Source organism: Triturus cristatus, chromosome 10, assembly GCF_964204655.1.
Source record: "Triturus cristatus chromosome 10, aTriCri1.1, whole genome shotgun sequence".
Taxonomy (NCBI): domain Eukaryota; kingdom Metazoa; phylum Chordata; class Amphibia; order Caudata; family Salamandridae; genus Triturus; species Triturus cristatus.
In genome coordinates, this window is record NC_140593.1 from 134,931,743 (window position 1) to 134,950,165 (window position 18,423).

Below are 18,423 nucleotides of genomic sequence, written 5' to 3' on the forward strand. Positions count from 1 at the left end.
AGATTAAAATCTATGTCAAACGTTGGCCAAAAGGCTTCTCACCTTACTACCACACTTAGTCCCTCCTACTAAAGTGGATTTATGCCACATCTGAGTACCAGACACTGCATTCGCAGGGTGCAGATGGCATAGGCCCACTTATCAGACATTCAAGGTACATCTGCTATAATGTTGATTGATTTTGAGAAGGTTTTCGATTCGGTTGACTGGGACTTCATTTATATTATTTGATTTGCAGCATTTTTTAAAGCGTGAACAAGACCATACAAGATGTCAGTGCACTGTACATACTGTAGTCAGGTCTTTACAAGAAACAAAACCACATATAAATACAGATACACATGCAGATACATGATATCAAAAATGGCTAGGAGGATCCATGATCCCCAGGAGTCCATATGAAAATATCAGGCTAAATGGCTAAGATGACTAGTGAAGGAATCTATCAGATTCTTTTTTACTTCTTTTTTTAAGAAGTAGAGGAAGGGTTTGCCCTAGTTTCTGACGTGTGTGTCACATATTCTTGGGGCTAGACCAGAGAAGGAGCGGTTGTAAGTCTCATTTTTTTGTTTACTTCTGTGGCTTCAACATTAGCGAGTTAGAGCTTCTTGAGGAGCGGCACCCAACGAAAAGTTCAAGTTTTTCAGACAGGTGTGTTGTGGTGAAGGGTCTTATGTGTCATACAAAGTTCAAAGTGACTCTTAGTGGAGCTAAGCTTTGCTTTGGGTAGACCGGCAAGGGTAGCGCTCCAATTATCCAAACGGGAGATAACCAGGGATTGGACTGCTAACTAAAAGTCATCTGGGGGCAAGAACATTTTGATTTTACTTAATATATTAAGATAGTAGTTGGCTCCTCTTGTGGTGGTACGGATATGGTGTTGCCTATTCAGGTTTTTGTCCAATATTTTACATAGTAATCTAGTAGAACTGATCATGTGTGGGGTGCAGTTGAGTGCAGTGAGTTGCTTAAGCCATTCTTCAATAGGGACAGAGTGATTGTGTGGAGTGATCATGAGGATTTCAATTTTGAGGGTGTTGGCATGAGGTTATTGGGGGTCAGCCATTGTTGGATTTTCTGTAGGGTGCATCGGAGCATTTTGATGTCATCGGGGGAGGACATTTTCAAATACAGTTGTGTGTCATCAGTGTACATGTGGTAGTGAATGTTAGAGAGATAGAAAATTAGTAAGAGGTTCCATGAACAAGTTGAATAAGGTGGGTGAGAGCGTGGCTTCTTGGGGAACTCCTATAATGACTGGTGTGATGTCAGATGGGGTTTGATTGACCTTAATTCTTTGTGATCTATTCTGAAGGAAAGAGGCAAACCATTTTAAGACGAGCCCTGATAACCCCATCCTCTTCTCCAGAAGGTCAATCATACTATCATGTTTGACCGTATCCAAAGTGGAGGAGAGATCAAGTAGCTAAGCAGGCAGGGTTAGTTCTGGTCTGGCATTCTCAGTCTGTCGTCAACAATGTGTTTAAGGATTGTTTCAGTGCTATGCCCTGTTCTGAAACCCAATTGATGATGATCAAGGAGTTGGAATTTATCAATGTGGTTGCAAAGTTGCAGGTGTACGTATTTCTCTAAAAGCTTTGCTAGAGTCAGGATGTTAGTGATAGGGCAGTAGTTGCTGAGGTCATGTTGTGTAGTTCCTACAAATCTATATAGGATCTGAGAATTTAGACAACATAAACCAAGGGATTGGTGTCCAGACTGATTCCAGACACCCCCAAAGAATATGTTCGTCTGTAGACCGCCTAGCTCACAGTGCCACTATAAGCCCCACAACCTTACAAGGAGCCAATAGTTTCTGGCAACTATCGAACATGGCAACCCTGTCCCCTCAGGGATCGTGGAAACAGTACAGTACTTTTTGCTCAGTCACTCTTGCTCACTTTGTCTCAGAGAGATACTCAGAATAAACGGTGGGGATGTTTTCAATAAGTTTTTATTGAACCAGCGTCAATCTAGTATAAAATACATGGGCTACAACAACCATAAGACATAAAAAGATATATACTGTTATGAGCACCAGCAGAGTAAATACAAGGTAGAATTCTACCATAGTGCAAAAACAATGAATATATGCTGGCATATAAATATATGACAATAATAATGCGTACTCCTATAATACGAACCCTAACTAGATGTACCTAAGTGCACCCAACATGTATGTAGGTGTATAGCCAAGAATCCCCCTAAGATAGAGCCAACCCCATTACCTGATGTGAAAGAACGAAGGACCCATCTGGGTCTTGAGTTGAACACCCCGTGAGGGATGTCAGACCACTGCTTGCTAGAGTGTCTGCGTGCAGGGACCTCAGCATCTCGTATCAGAGTGTCAGCATGGAAGTCATTCTCCTCTGGTTTGCCTAGTGAAGATGTGGTGCTTATATACCCAAAAGGTACCCTCAGGGGTTCTACCTAGATGTGTCATGGTACTGTAGGCTTGTCGGCCAAGGATGACGATAGTGAAGACCCTTATATAGAGTTATTATGCAGAAGATGGTAATCCTGCTGTGATACTGAGAATCCTCATGCATAATAAATGAGAAAACCACACAACATGTATGCAGCATCTAACTACTTAATAGATCAGCACCAAACCCATTATGTAGAACAATGGTAGGACGAATATAGGTAAAAGGGTGTGTGACTAACTAGGCATATATCGGTGTACATTGGGGTTCATAACAGTCATACAGGTCTGCATTTGATTTTTTTAGAATAGGGGTGACCTGACCAATCTTTAAGCAGTGGGAAACATGCCCAGGAGAGAGAGAGAGAGATGTGTTGACAATCTTGGACCGAAGAGGGAGTATGGAGGGGTAAGCTGTTTGGTGAGGTTGGCAGGGAGGGGATCATTGAAGTGGTTTTAGGGTTTTATTGTTGTGAACATTGTGAATAAAGCGTCTTCATTCAGGATTTTGAAGGAGCTCCAAGTAGCATTGTTTTAGTAGTATAGCCAGAAGGAGGGGGGGTAGCTGGGTACTGAACAGATAGGAGGCTGAGCTGGGCCTGAGTAAACAGAGGCTGTGAGTGTTGGTTAGAATTACTTGTTTTTTGATGTTTTTAATAGTTTTTTGGGTCTATTTTTGGCATTGTCTAGTTGCTTCCTGAAGTATTCTGCTTTGGAGTTTTGGATCTGTTTGCCATTGGAGAATCTTGTCGAACTCAGATGCTTGAGGTGTGCGATAGAGGAAGAGCTTCTCCAAGATCTCTTCACAGGCGTTAAGTTGCATCTTTCCTCATTGAGGCTGCCATTGAACCAGGGTTTGGAGTGTCAGATCTGAATTCTTTTTAGCTGCGGAGCAAAAGTATCAAGTAAGTTTGACAGGGATTTTGTGTAATAATCAGTTAGATCATTCACATTGGTCCTGTTTGTGGGAGGTTGTGGGATGTTGCTGCTTGTAGAGGTTAAAGTGGATAGATTAATATTTCTCAAGTCTATGGACCACCATTTTGGTGTAACTGACTAGCTATTTCTAGTCATCACCTTCTCCAGGATGAAAAAGGAGATTAGGTGGTGCTCTGACCAGTCACGTTGAATGGATTCAAGTTGAATGGTATTGAATTTTGAGATGATTGGGTCGAGGGTGGAGCCTTTATTATGAGTAGGAACATAACAAGACTGGGTAAGGTTGAGCTCTGTGAGGAAGACCTTGAAGGACTTCATTAAAGGGTCATTAGAATCATTCCAGTGTATGTTGAAGTCCCTGAGGAAGATATGGTTAGTGGGCTGATCCAAGTTGGAAGAGATGGTCTCCATTATATGTGTCAGGGTCCTATCCTCACATCCAAAGAATCAAGTCTGAGTCAACGGCAGCCACTCGGACCTCTTCTCAATCGGATGAGGCATCCAGCAGAAATGTCCGCTTAACTCCCTCTTATTCACACTAGCTATAGAGCCACTGGCAATGTGGGTCTGATGTGATGGCCACATATGGGGTTTTGAATGAGGACCAGCGGTAGAGGAGTGAAAAGCTCTTTAAGTGGACAACATTCTCCTGTTTCTTGCACAGCCCCCCATCTCAGGTCCTCGCCTCATCTAAATGCTCTCCATATGCGGAAAGGCATCTAGCCTGTAGGTCAATTGTTATAAGTCTCTCATAGTCCCACTGAAGGGTGCCCTGAGGAAGGTGCAATTGCTGATCTGCAGATTAAGCTTAAATGTACCTGGGAGTGCATTTTGCCTTAAAGCCAAGCATGATCTTGACCCCTCTAAATTGTTGGCAGCTCTCACCACATGGTCCAGAATCCCACTTAACATATTCGGTAGGGTGGCATTGTTTTAAAATAATATGCTCTGAGGTATCCTATACATGATCCAGACTTTCCCCTACCCATTACCCCAGGCTTGGTTCTAAAAAAAATAGCCAAAATCTGCTCCATCATATGGATGAATAGGTCGGCCAGAACGGTGTATGGCAACTGCGCTGAGTCCGCAAATGATGCAGGGCTGGGCATGGAGGATGAGAGGAGAGGATGTAGCCTTACGGCTAGAGTGGTCGACCACGAAGCTGGGGAACTGGGTTCGAGTCTCGGCAATGACGCTCAACATCCTGTGATTCTGGGCAAATCACTTAATCTCTCAGTGCCTAAAAAAAAAAAATGTGTCCATCTGTAACGGAACTGGTGGTCATGTAAAGCGCTCTGATACCCAATGTCTCAGGTCTAGTTCGTGCTATATAAAACTGTAAAAAAAAAGAAAGGAAAATGGTGTACATTTGTCTATATTATTGGGCTGCATAGCTTCAGACTGGCTGAGTGGAGGATGGCAAAACCCGGTGTTCAATCTCAAAGTGGCCTGAATTGGTAAGGATGAAATACTGCACCACAACATGTTTTCACATCTGAAATGAGGAATAACATATCAAAATCGGGATACCGATTTCTGCATGTTTTCCCCAAATTCCTTCTTGTTTCTAGGCATATTTCTACCCCCTTTAAGAAGGAGTCTCTGTTCCTGAAGTTACCAGGCCACTTTTAATCCTGTTTTAGATGAAAATGTGAATATGTGTCCAAATTTAACCAGACCCATAGAAAAATGTAGCATCTACAAATATAAGCAGTGGAAGGACACAAGTAATGTGTCCATGCTCCAGAGGAGGGACAAACACACGAAGGGGAAAGAAGCTTACTGCAGCTGCCCAATAAGAAGCAAGCAAATGACGGTGGCAATGAAGCCTCTGAGCCCACAGTTAGAAGACAAAAGGGCTCAAAGAACCAGCACAGGTGCTGTCTAGGCAAGGCCTAAAAACAACTAGGAATGTTAATCCTTGGCAAGAGGCACTTCCTACAGTGCTAGACAAATTAACTATGCAGCTAAACTGCTCTTCCTCATAAATATTCCATACCGTCTCCAGATTGATGGCATTACTTGAAAGATAGGACTTTGACTCTATTGAGACCTCACAAAGGGCGTATGAAGCACTCTTTTGGCTTTCACCCATAATGAGAACACCACAAGGGAAACGGTTAAAAGTGAGGCCCTTTCCTGTTAGTGGAGTCCTGTTACAGACTTTGAGAGGTCTTTTGCTTTCTGTTGTTTCTTTGTTTCTCTGTTCTCACACTTCTATGAGATCAGTTCTATTTGGTGATGTAAAAATTAATGGGCTGTGCATCAGGAGTGTGCTTACTGACATTTTAAGAAGATGTCACCCACAATGAGCACTTTAACAGCCTCCCTGCAACTACACAGTGTGAGCTTGCTTATCAAGTCAGTGCTCAGTCCAGCTAAATAAAACTTTGGTGTTCATGGTCACCTTTTCATTGGCAGTTTCACAGAAGGGACCAGTAAATATGATGTGCATTTTCAATAGGTTATTGGATATGTCATATAAATGATCATCTTTTCCAATTTGGTGTCGATTGTTTCTATCCGCAGTTTCACTCAAGTGGGTAATAAAAAAACAAGCAGTGGCAAAAACATTACGTCTGGATTTAATGAGGTAAACAATGCAGCATTAGAGTGAGGCACACTGGAGGGAGCCATCTAGAGGGGACAGAAAGGGCTAAAGTTTTAATGTTGTCTCTAATGCAGTTCAATGCTAGCACTCAAGTGTAAGAGGAGGGATACACCCAGAGATCAGCATTAGGTGAGAGATGAATACTGCACAGCCCTGAGCCAAGATGTGATTTATTAAGTTTCAAGTCAATGACTGACAGAATCAATGGCTCATGACTTAATGGGTGATTTGGCATCATCACAGATGTGCCAGTTAGTGAGAGGTCCCACACACCTAGCGGGTCACCTTTTAGATCCATTTCTTTAGAACCTCCAACACCTTCAGGTGGCTCCACCTAGAACCATGGCTTGGACAGACCACTACCTGATCTCTATGTCTCCTCAAGTAACTGGGCGCACACCCACGTCTACGAGCTCCTATACTACTAAAAGGCCATGGCATAAACTGAATATAACAGAATTTAGCAGCTACATCGTGTCCAATTCGTACCCCAGCATCATTCAAATGTAGACTCCGCTGATATGGACGTGAAGGCCCTCAATAAATTGATACTCTTCCGCCAGGTAAAGGCCAGGAGTAAGCCCTCTGCCCTTTGGTTCAATGAAACACTGATTATTGAGAAAAAGCGTTGCAAGGTGCTTGAGAGCACGTGGAGAAAATCTTATGACACTAGGACAAAGCCACTTTACTTGAATGCACTCAAAACTTATCATAGGAACAACCAGAGCAGAGTTCTTTTCTTCTAAAATTTCAAACAGCACGAACCCGGCCAAGGAAATCTTTTCCATAATCAACAGGTTAACAACATCTGCCATGACCAAGTTGGCAGCGGAATCTAATGACCACGCCAAAAGAATGGCAGATGATTTTTTTGTGTAAATAATCAATGATATCTATGCCCAGTTTCGGCCTAATGCAACTGCTGGTGTCTTGCCCACTCTTGCACGTCAAGAGAAGGCACTACCTTGGCCAGTCCTCAATTAACTGCTCCCTGTTGACCTACCTTCTTTTTCAGCTCGATGCGTGTCAGTAAAATTCGCCTCGCTTGGATTTTCCCCTCAAACTGGATACTATCCTAAAACTGCAGGAAATTGTTCTTCCCTGCTTCCTTGAGATAGTCATTCTTTCATTGTTCTCTGCAATTCTTACCCGGGCATTAAAGCAGGCAAAACATATTTTTCTCTGAAAAAGCCTTCCCTTGACCCTTCCAGTCCTGGTAACTACCGCCCTATTTCCCTACTCCCTTTCTTAGCTAAGGTGGCGGGAAAACACGTTAACAAAGTTCTAGCTGGGATCTTAGAAGCCAACAGCATTCTGGACATTTACCCAAAACGGCTTTGGGTCCCATCTAAGCTCAGAATCTGCTCTCTTGTCTGTCACTGAGATGCATCACAGAGTGGTGGATTTTTTTCAGATTAGAGTGCGCCCTTCGACACCGTCTCTCATGAGGTGCTTTTACAACGCATTCATAGGCACACAGGGTGAAGCGATGTCCTGGTTCAAATCCTGCCTTTCGCCACAATTCTTTCCAGGTCACCGCCTCCCTCCCCCTCCTCTCCCTGACCTTATGAACATGGGGTTCCTCAGGGCTCCTTCTTGAGCCCCACACTGTTTAACTTATATGTTAGGCCTTTGGCAGAGCTAGTAAAACATCTAGAGGTCTCTATTGGCTCATATGCAGATGATACCCAACATATCTTTTCTTTTTCTGTTGTCTCCTCTAAGCATATTACCCAATTTCCGATTTGTATGCTGTCAGTGGCCAGCTGGATAGATGACAATAGTTTAAATTTAAATTAGTAAAACAGAGATCCTACTGTTTGGCAACCACACTTAGCCAGGAAGAAATCTGTGGTGGCTGGCCAGCCTTGGGCACCCCTGCACCTAAATCTTTGGTGAAAAATCTGGGCATATGGCAGGATGACTCACTTAGTCTCCAGAAACATTTAACCACTCTGGCGGGCACTTGGTTTGGTCTTCTGAGAAGACCTATTATTGACCTATTCCAACCGCATATTCACCAGATGATTACTCAATCTCTCATTCTATCCTGCCTAGAGTCCTGTAGACTACTGTAACATCCTCTATCTGGGTTGTAAGAAATCTATCCTAAAAAGGTTATGGTCGGTCGAAATAGCGTTGGCCAGATTGCTGTTGTCTCTCTCGAAGTTTTGTTCCGCTTCAGGGCTTCTTCGTAAGCTCCTTTGGCTTCCATTGGAGAGGCAAATTCAATTTAAAACTCTTAGTACGGCACATAGAATCATGAACTCTCAAGGTGCTCCCATCCTGACTGATCTTATGAGACCTTATCTCCAAACCAGAGCACTTTGCCCGGCCCAGCCTAATACTGGCGGTAACTCCCCGGTTCCACAGAAAAACTGCTGGTGCCCGCTCTTTTCCAGTTTTGGCTCTGGCTCTTTGGAACAGTTTGCCTCTCGAGCTAAAAAATATCCAGAATCATTTTGATTTTCGAAAAAAGGTTAAACCCTGGCTTTTCATTTATTCGGAGGTTCTGATCTCTTCTGCTGCTCTTTTGGGGTGTGGTATTCTAGTCCAGTGGTCAGCGCTGGGAAGCCCCGTTGCTGGTGCAGCTGTGAGCTTTATAAATGTAATTACATAACATAACATAATATACCATAACATAACAGACACTGATCAATGAAAGTCAATGGTTGATAGGGCCAGATGGATAGCCCACTCTAGGTATATTACAAGTAGAAGACGCAAAGCCCCCTCTATGTATGTTATTAACAGTAGGTCGACTTGATAGCTGCACTGCCAAAATCCACGTATAATAAATGAGAAGTGAATTATCAATAAAATAAAAAGTATCTTGTGTGAATGATCCTCTTTTCCATTATTCTTCCAAAATGGAGGCAGACGCGCATTGGCAGAGAGATGGAGCAGTAGTTCTGCCTGCGCTGTGCTCATCTATGGCCTTGCATACGCTTGCCGTGGTGTCGTTTGGAATAATTATGGCACTTAATAAAATACGACCCAATTGAGTTTGGAATTTATTGGGTGCAATAATTATTGACTATTCCCAACCTGCACCCTCAAAAATGGCACATAACACGGATTTTGGTGTTTGCACCTCTAAACACTGCTTGTCGTTGTTTTTATCAGACATTTTACCTCTATAAATATTAGCAGGTTGAAAGTTTATCCAAGGGACTTGAATTTTATCGCAGCATGTAATTAGTGGATGTGGAAAAATCTGCAAAGCTCATAATTCCGATATGTGTGGGAACAAGAGTTACAACAGTACATATCAGAACGTACCCAGACGCGTAATTGATGTGTAATTGATGGCTAAAGGACCACAAATGTGTGGCACCCACAGTATTTGGGCAGCGTGTAATGCATGAATACACATGCATGGCTGACAGAGGTTTGCAAAGGCCTCTCCCAGCACACCTCAAAAGTTCTGCATTTCTAAAGATTCATTTCTTTACAGGCACTCACCTCTCCACTACCGACACAAGTTCTGCCCGCAGTGCCCGCGCGTCTCCTCGTCCCTCGCACTCCCCTCGGATGCCTGGAGGTGGGTAGATGTTTAAGTCTCCTGTGAAGAGGGTATAACAATTTGTTATTGCACATTCTCTTTTATGGGCGTTTTCAGTGTAGCATATCATTTAAAAAGGGTAAAATCATTGGTAATTCACAAGACTATAACACCTCATTGTCAATGAGCATTAAGCTAGTTTTGTTTCTCCTATTTTCAGAAAGTGTCTGCTGCTGTCATTAATATAGGGCATTATTCCTTCCATGGCTGTGATATTCCACATGTTTAACAGTCTGACATAAATGTGTGGGGATCTGCTCTTTTCCAAAATCCAGCATTTAGAAATATTACAACCATAGGCATCTCAATCAGAGGAAACATTTATTATCAGGAATACATGCCAACACTCAGGGGCCCATTACAAGTTGCCTGTATTCTTCCTTTAGCTGGTACAGCTACCAGCCCCACTGGGAGTCACAAACTCTATGAAAACACTGAGGGCTGAAATGTTTTCACCCGCATGCTTTGCCCAATACCCAGAGACAACCCGGCCAGACCATAAATGAAAAAAACCAAGCCTGAATGTGTGCAGATTCAACAGTACTTAATTTGTAAAAATATGTGCCGGGGCCCTCGCCAGGAGGCCGCTGCAGTTTGCACCACCCATTGCCTCTGCTAGCGCAGCAAATGACAGTACAACTACTAACCATCACACTGTTACAAAAGTTAGGATTCAGGCTATCCCCCCCGCCCCCAAGTAATACGAATGGCTTCGATGGCAGGTAGTAGTCTTCTTTAATGTGTATTGAATTAATAATCAATTGTTGGTGTGTTCGTCTCTAAATTAGACAGACACCCCCACCATGTGGCAAACTGTCTTATCTGCTAGTGTTGACAATTAATTGCCAGTGCTAAGCATCGGAAACCACTGGCTCAAATCAAGCACTGCACTGTAGAAACACCAAACCCCTCATTGTATTTCCAATTAACTTGTCATCAACAGTAATACCCACAGTCCTTTAGAATTACCAATGCCCACAGAAAAAGTAGTTCTGGCGGTGAGAGACTACAGGGCCAATTAGCCACCCGCCTTTATTGGGGTTGTCTTTGTGTTATCCTAGGAAGAACAATTCTCATTGGTTGGGGTTAAATACCCTAATACATCTTCTATGGATGCTAGTCCTTCTTATTAAAACCCCATATATACTGGACATGCAGCGCTGTTCCCATATGGCTACGCTGATGCAAACAGAAAGAATGAGGTACCATTAATACATAACATTTTAATTGATTGTGTATTTAGAATACTTCTGGTGGCTGTGGACAGGACTGCCCATAAGCAATCCTACGGCTTCTTAGTTAAACTATTCCAAGTTCTTTCTCCTGTGTTTCCAGTTATTGCTACCTCACCATATCCATAGGTGTAATTGGGAATTAGTATACGTTAGTTGTCAGATGGATCCTTCAGTTTCAGATATACAGTAACAAATAAACAAAGGGTTCAATGGATAATGTTTGCCTGAGGGCCATTCAGTGTCTTATTTGAAATGAGTGTGCTTTTCAGATTCATTAATGCCGAGCACCTCCTCATGTAAGCCTCTTTAAACAAGTGTCTGACATGTAGTACAAGCTTGTGAGCTGGCAACCAAATCAGTTCATAGGTTTATGCTTCTTGGGCAGCCATATCCTGGGCTTAATTTGTAAAATAGTAAGTGCTGAGACCCAAACCTTTGCTGAGAAGCTCCCACCAGTGTTGCAGAAGGTTGTGATGCTGAATACCAAGGCTGCATAGTCTTGATTCCACATATACATCTTTAATCCATCACCAGACATTCCCTGACTCGGACCCCTGCACCTTCTTCGTTCCTGCTTTCTTCCCCCATTACTGTTTTTCAGTCTTTATCCTGCTCCTTCTTTCCACCCTTAGTATTTTTCTCTCTCTTTTTCTGGGTCAAAGTCTGATGAGGACAAATAAGTGCCCGACCTGTCCTCGCCAGTGTTTTTCCAATTCCATTCTCAAATGATATGGTACTGAGAAACCCTACGGCGCTCCATTATAACTGGTAACTCTACCCTATGTTATGTTTAAAAGCTTCAGAACATCTTCAGCTTCACTTGCTCTCTCACAAACTCATCTAAAATCAACTACTGTAATTTTGAAAGTGGGTGCGCAATCATCAATGTTAGGGCTTGGAAGATATTTAGTCGTCTTGTTATGATATTCATATTGATTGCAACCACCCTACCTCGTCATGACATATAAGTGTCCCATTACATGTGCTTCTACTGTGTCATTGTTGAATGCGAGCGTGATATATTTGAGTCGTAAATGTTTCCAGTCCAAGGCTAGCACTCTTATAGCCAGATATTTCATTGACACTTTTTACACATTATTTTGAGAGGTTTGAGAATCCTATCTTCCCTAATTATTGAGATATAAAGCTGCCACTTTTTCCATGTTGGTCTCAAAACCTAATGCCTCCCCATACCTTTTACATTCTGCAATCAAAGATAGAATCAATAAAACAGGTTCTATATGGTGAGGGGATATTATCATCATCATCATCCATGAATATAGAAACTCTGTGTTCCCTGCCACAAATATGTATCCTCTAATGTTGGGATGATCTTGGATCATTGCTGTTGTGGGCTCCAGAATGAGTACAAACAGTGAGGGTGATGAGGCAGCAAGCATAAAAAGTGGCCTGGTAATATGGCACAGTGGTTATGCACATAGTTTTATGTACTGATACAGAGAGGCAGTTCATTGCCTTTACTGCACCACAACAAGTTTACACATCTGAAATGGAGGAATAACATGCAGAAAGTTATATTATTGCATGATTACTGCACTTTTTCCCCAAATTCTTTACGGTTTCTGGGAATATTTCCACCTACTTCAAATAAATGGATCTTTTTCCAAAATTCCAGGTCACTTTTAATCCTGTTTCAGATGAAAATGGGAACATGGGGCCATTTGTAATCAGTCCAGTAATGCAATTTTGCCTCTGAGAATACTGAAATTAGCATTTTCTAATAAAATCTCTGATCCAAGCCACACGTTTGGAGAACCCTTTGAAGGAAAAACTAAGACAGATTGCAATATTGTTATTGGTCTTCTTCATAAGATGGACCATCCATCAAGCTTTAGGTTTAACCTGAACAAAGGCAGATTGGTCACCATCAACAAGCTGTAGAAGATCTCGATCCACAGGCATCAGGAGATGGCTCTATGAGATGGCTCTAAAGAACAATCTCCTGATGGTTCACTTGTATTTTCATAAAGATTTTTGTGCCTGTGGTGTAGTAGGGCTATTGGTCTATACAAACATCTGATCTTTACCCTGGTTGGGAATAACCATTATGTTACATGCAGCCATGCTGCCTGTTATGTAACTCAACTTCATGATACTCCTGTCAGGTATGCGTTTTGACTCCTCTCTGCTATAACAGGATAGAAAGAAGACTTGAAAGAGTATGCCTTTCTGCATATATTGCTTTCTTTCTGTTTGATTCTTTGTGGCTAGCACTTTTTCTCAAAAGTTTGAGCTCAGATAGTCTCTCCCTAGGTTGCTCTTTCATAATATGTGTTCTTCAGACTGAGTAGACTCTTTGCTGCCCAAATGGTCGAAAGGTTATTCAACTGCTCCTTAATAACATTATCTTTCTGAATTTATTCTGAGATCCATTTTCCTTGTACTCCTGTTCTGCCCACACCTACAACGACTATTTTTGGAAGGATTTCTTAATTTGTTTTATGTTTGAGGATACAACAATGTTTTCAATGCATCCCATGTGATTCTCTTCTGCATTTCTTCTCTAATGAATGTCAGCTGGGAATCCTCAGGAAATTTCTGCATCATTTTCCTGGCTACAATACCATCCAGTATGTAACCTCGAAGTTCACAGCATCTAAGCCTTGGCTCTTGTGAGGTTCTGACCAAGGGCCTGATTTAGAGTTTGGCAAAAGGCTATTCCATCACAAACATGACAGATATTCCACCCACCTTTATACAAGTGCATTATACTCTGTAGTACATGCAATAAACTGAATGGGATATTCGTCACATTTGTGATGGAGTACCTTTCCGCAAAACTCCAAATCACTCCCCAAGTTTGTTCTCATGGGAGACTGCTGTAATACTGTAATCAATAACAATTCTATTGACTTTTGTCTCACCACACAACTTGCTGTGAGGTTGATCGAATGTCTCCTAAAGACTGAATTGTACTTGAGAAAAAGGTGTAGCCCCTACTCTCAAGCTGTTTGGCTCTCTACGTTTGTTGTTGCTTAAGCTCCCTTAGACCTATCTAGCTCAATGACTAGCACGTGGTTCAATATTCCTACAGCTATGATCTTCTCAGTAAAGTTTGCTAGTATTGTCATGGGAGATATTCCAAAACTCATACTAATTTATAGGAATATCTCCAATCCACAAATGATGCTCACACTTCCCTCTCTTGATGAAATCCAATGATTTCCCCAGACTACATCTGGAGAGGGAAGTGTGAGCATCATTTGTGGATGGGAGATATTGTTAGGAGTTATTATGAGTGTTGGTATAGAGATGAATATTTGTTGGTGGAATGTTGCTTCTCTTGAATATACTGAATTTGTCCTCGGTTGGAATGTGATGTGCAGGATGGATTCTATTCTAATCGTGACATGATTTAATAGTGACTTGGGTAGATTTTGGGCCATTAAATTTCGGTTGCAAGTGGTGAGCTAATGTCTTTATCGTTATTTTTCATGTTATCCTTTTATAATTACAGTGCAATTTTACATAGAGTTGATGGACATTCAATTGGGAATGAATATAGTTGTTTATGACTGCAATACATGACGTGTGGATGTCGCAAGAACAAGATGTTGTGGATAGCACCTATAGATGATAAGGTGACTGACAATGTTTCAATAATGAACCTACTATGAGTAAGTTGAAGATGGACAGTAGGGAACAATGGGCATGTTTTATGTAATATGATGGACTTAATCAGTAAATGGGCATGGCTCTGTGTATAACATCCCTTGGGATACAACAATAAATAGTGGTTTGCAGAAGATGACGGTTTTGTACATGACAACACTGCATTAATATTAGGTCTATGATATCTATGAAATATTTTATCTAAATTGTCTCAATCTGATTTTAAAAATTATACTGTTACCTTTAGTACAACTTTGACACTGCAACAATTTGACGTTGCAATTATAACAATTTACTTTTCTGTGATTTTTCACGCAGTAAATAAATGGTAAACGTATTCTCTTCTCTGTCTGTTAGCTCTGTGATTAGTTTAAATTGAATTAATCTGTGAATCTTCTAGGCCCAAATTGGTTGGTTCACAGTAAATATTTGGTGAATGCATTCTCTTCTCTGTACAATTTAAAAGAATTGTTCATTTTTTCAATCTGCCAGCTAAATATTTCTTTGAATAGAGTCTTTGAATGGATTATTGTAGTATGTTATTCGTACCTTAGTTTTTAATGAGTGATTAATTTTGTATTTCAATGTTTTCTAATTTTGTAAATTGAAGCCCTGGCAAGCTGTTGGTGTATGGGCGAAACACGTTGGCTGTCAGGCTGTATTTTATGAAGATTATGAGATGAGATTTATGAGATTGGAAAGAATAATAAAGCACTGATTTTTTTACCACATCCTTCCAAGATACCTTGCGATTCAATTTTGGACTTGTTGAATTCATTTTGGGACCTTGCCTCTCCATTTCTGTAATAATCTAATTATATGGGTGATTGGACAGCTGACCTAGTGAGGTAGGCAACTGGTTATTTACAAAGCTGACTGAACTGGTTTGTGGGGTTGAACAATCCTTTAGCTGTCTCAAAGTTGTCTCTGGTTATTTTGGCCCTAAAACTGTGATTGCTTTGCCAAAAATGTCGTTTTTTGGTTGTTCTGCTGACATAAAGCTAGTTTATGCAGAATGTATCTCAGGCCTGCACCCCCTCCTTCCTTCCATGAGTTCTCTCTGTGCTCTACCCTTTGCCCAGCATCTTGCCTTCTTTCAGGTCTAGGATCCAGGTATTATGTTGGATGAACTCCATGTCTCCCTTTTCCGTGTCTTCCTTCTTGCCTTGCATGTTTATATTTTCTTTCCTATTATTTTGCAAACCCTCCCATTTATGTTTGTGATCCCTTATCTGGCATTCTGTTCTTGTGTTAAGTGTCTTATTTGCCCCTGTCTAAAGAGAGCTTTTATTTCTTAAAGACTGTGATAGTTGTTTCCACAAGCTTTGTAGTTTGGCTTGGAACATATTCTGTCACTATGCTTCATTTTGGGACACATGCAAAAAACACAATTGATGGACAGAATGCAGAACAATGTCATACATTCACCCCAGTACAGAGATCTGGGCCTAAATCCATCGTGTTTTTGCTCACCATGCCATTCCAGTTTGAACCCAGCCATATGCAAATCAGTCTTGACCCTGTGCCCCATCGGAACAGTCCAGCCCGAACTGCCGAGCCAGGTCCTCCCTGGACTGGAAACAAGCATCCTAGGACCAGTTTCGGGCTTTCAGCCCTCGTCAGCCAGGATAGCTTGATTCCAGTGGCATGGTGAGCAAGGGACTCACGTCTGAGCATACCCTTCCCACTCGGGGTGACAAATGCAAAAAACACAATTGATGGACAGAATGCAGAACAATGTCATACATTCACCCCAGTACAGAGATCTGGGCCTAAATCCATCATTTTTTTGCTCACCATGCCATTCCAGTTTGAACCCAGCCATATGCAAATCAGTCTTGACCCTGTGCCCCATGGGAACAGTCCAGCCCGAACTGCCAAGCCAGGTCCTCCCTGGACTGGAAACAAGCATCCTAGGACCAGTTTCGGGCTTTCAGCCCTCGTCAGCCAGGATAGCTTGATTCCAGTGGCATGGTGAGCAAGGGACTCACGTCTGAGCATACCCTTCCCACTCGGGGTGACAAATGCAAAAAACACAATTGATGGACAGAATGCAGAACAATGTCATACATTCACCCCAGTACAGAGATCTGGGCCTAAATCTATCGTTTTTTTGCTCACCATGCCATTCCAGTTTGAACCCAGCCATATGCAAATCAGTCTTGACCCTGTGCCCCATGGGAACAGTCCAGCCCGAACTGCCAAGCCAGGTCCTCCCTGGACTGGAAACAAGCATCCTAGGACCAGTTTCGGGCTTTCAGCCCTCGTCAGCCAGGATAGCTTGATTCCAGTGGCATGGTGAGCAAGGGACTCACGTCTGAGCATACCCTTCCCACTCGGGTGACAAATGCAAAAAACACAATTGATGGACAGAATGCAGAACAATGTCATACATTCACCCCAGTACAGAGATCTGGGCCTAAATCCATCGTTTTTTTGCTCACCATGCCATTCCAGTTTGAACCCAGCCATATGCAAATCAGTCTTGACCCTGTGCCCCATGGGAACAGTCCAGCCCGAACTGCCAAGCCAGGTCCTCCCTGGACTGGAAACAAGCATCCTAGGACCAGTTTCGGGCTTTCAGCCCTCGTCAGCCAGGATAGCTTGATTCCAGTGGCATGGTGAGCAAGGGACTCACGTCTGAGCATACCCTTCCCACTCGGGGTGACAAATGCAAAAAACACAATTGATGGACAGAATGTAGAACAATGTCATACATTCACCCCAGTACAGAGATCTGGGCCTAAATCCATCGTTTTTTCGCTCACCATGCCATTCCAGTTTGAACCCAGCCATATGCAAATCAGTCTTGACCCTGTGCCCCATGGGAACAGTCCAGCCCGAACTGCCAAGCCAGGTCCTCCCTGGACTGGAAACAAGCATCCTAGGACCAGTTTCGGGCTTTCAGCCCTCGTCAGCCAGGATAGCTTGATTCCAGTGGCATGGTGAGCAAGGGACTCACGTCTGAGCATACCCTTCCCACTCGGGGTGACAAATGCAAAAAACACAATTGATGGACAGAATGCAGAACAATGTCATACATTCACCCCAGTACAGAGATCTGGGCCTAAATCCATCGTTTTTTTGCTCACCATGCCATTCCAGTTTGAACCCAGCCATATGCAAATCAGTCTTGACACAGGGTCACAGTCCAGCCCGAACTGCCAAGCCAGGTCCTCCCTGGACTGGAAACAAGCATCCTAGGACCAGTTTCGGGCTTTCAGCCCTCGTCAGCCTTGTTGTAACGCTTTTCGCCCTAAGTGGGATGGGTATTCCCAGACGTGGGACCCGTGCTCACTACGCCACTGGAGTCAAGCTATCCTGGCTGATGACGGCTGATAGCCAGAAACCGGTCCTAGGATGCTTGATTCCGGTCCAGGGAAGACATGGCTTGGCAGTTCGGGCTGGACTGTTCCCATGAGGCACAGGGTCAAGACTGATTTGCATATGGCCATGTCTAAACTGGGGTGGCGTAGTGGGCAAAAGAACGATGGATTTAACCCAGATCTCTTGACTGGGGGAGAATGTCTGCATTGTCAGCATTCCGTCCATCATTTGTTTGTTGTAACACTTTTCGCCCTAAGTGGGATGGGTATTCCCAGACGTGGGACCCGTGCTCACTACGCCACTGGAGTCAAGCTATCCTGGCTGATGACGGCTGATAGCCAGAAACCGGTCCTAGGATGCTTGATTCCGGTCCAGGGAAGACATGGCTTGGCAGTTCGGGCTGGACTGTTCCCATGAGGCACAGGGTCAAGACTGATTTGCATATGGCCATGTCTAAACTGGGGTGGCGTAGTGGGCAAAAGAACGATGGATTTAACCCAGATCTCTTGACTGGGGGAGAATGTCTGCATTGTCAGCATTCCGTCCATCATTTGTTTGTTGTATCATTTTGGGACACGACACCTATTGAGGTAGTTTTATGGTTAGGTTTAAATCGCCTTCATCTCTATTGACTGCCATTTGCCCATCTTCATCCAGTTTTTGATCTCCTTCCCTTGTTACCTTCTGA

The 18,423-nt window shown here is 42.8% G+C and overlaps 1 protein-coding gene across 1 annotated transcript in view; it reads right to left on the bottom strand.

Annotated features, from left to right (window-relative positions):
• LOC146789037 (collagen alpha-4(VI) chain-like) overlaps positions 1 to 18,423 on the bottom strand; it is a 428,058-nt gene that overhangs the window by 31,002 nt on the left and 378,633 nt on the right. The window contains exon 39 of the mRNA XM_085630646.1: positions 9,441 to 9,540. Within this exon, the coding sequence (XP_085486772.1) occupies positions 9,441 to 9,540 (100 nt within the window). The remainder of the gene's footprint in view (positions 1 to 9,440; positions 9,541 to 18,423) is intronic.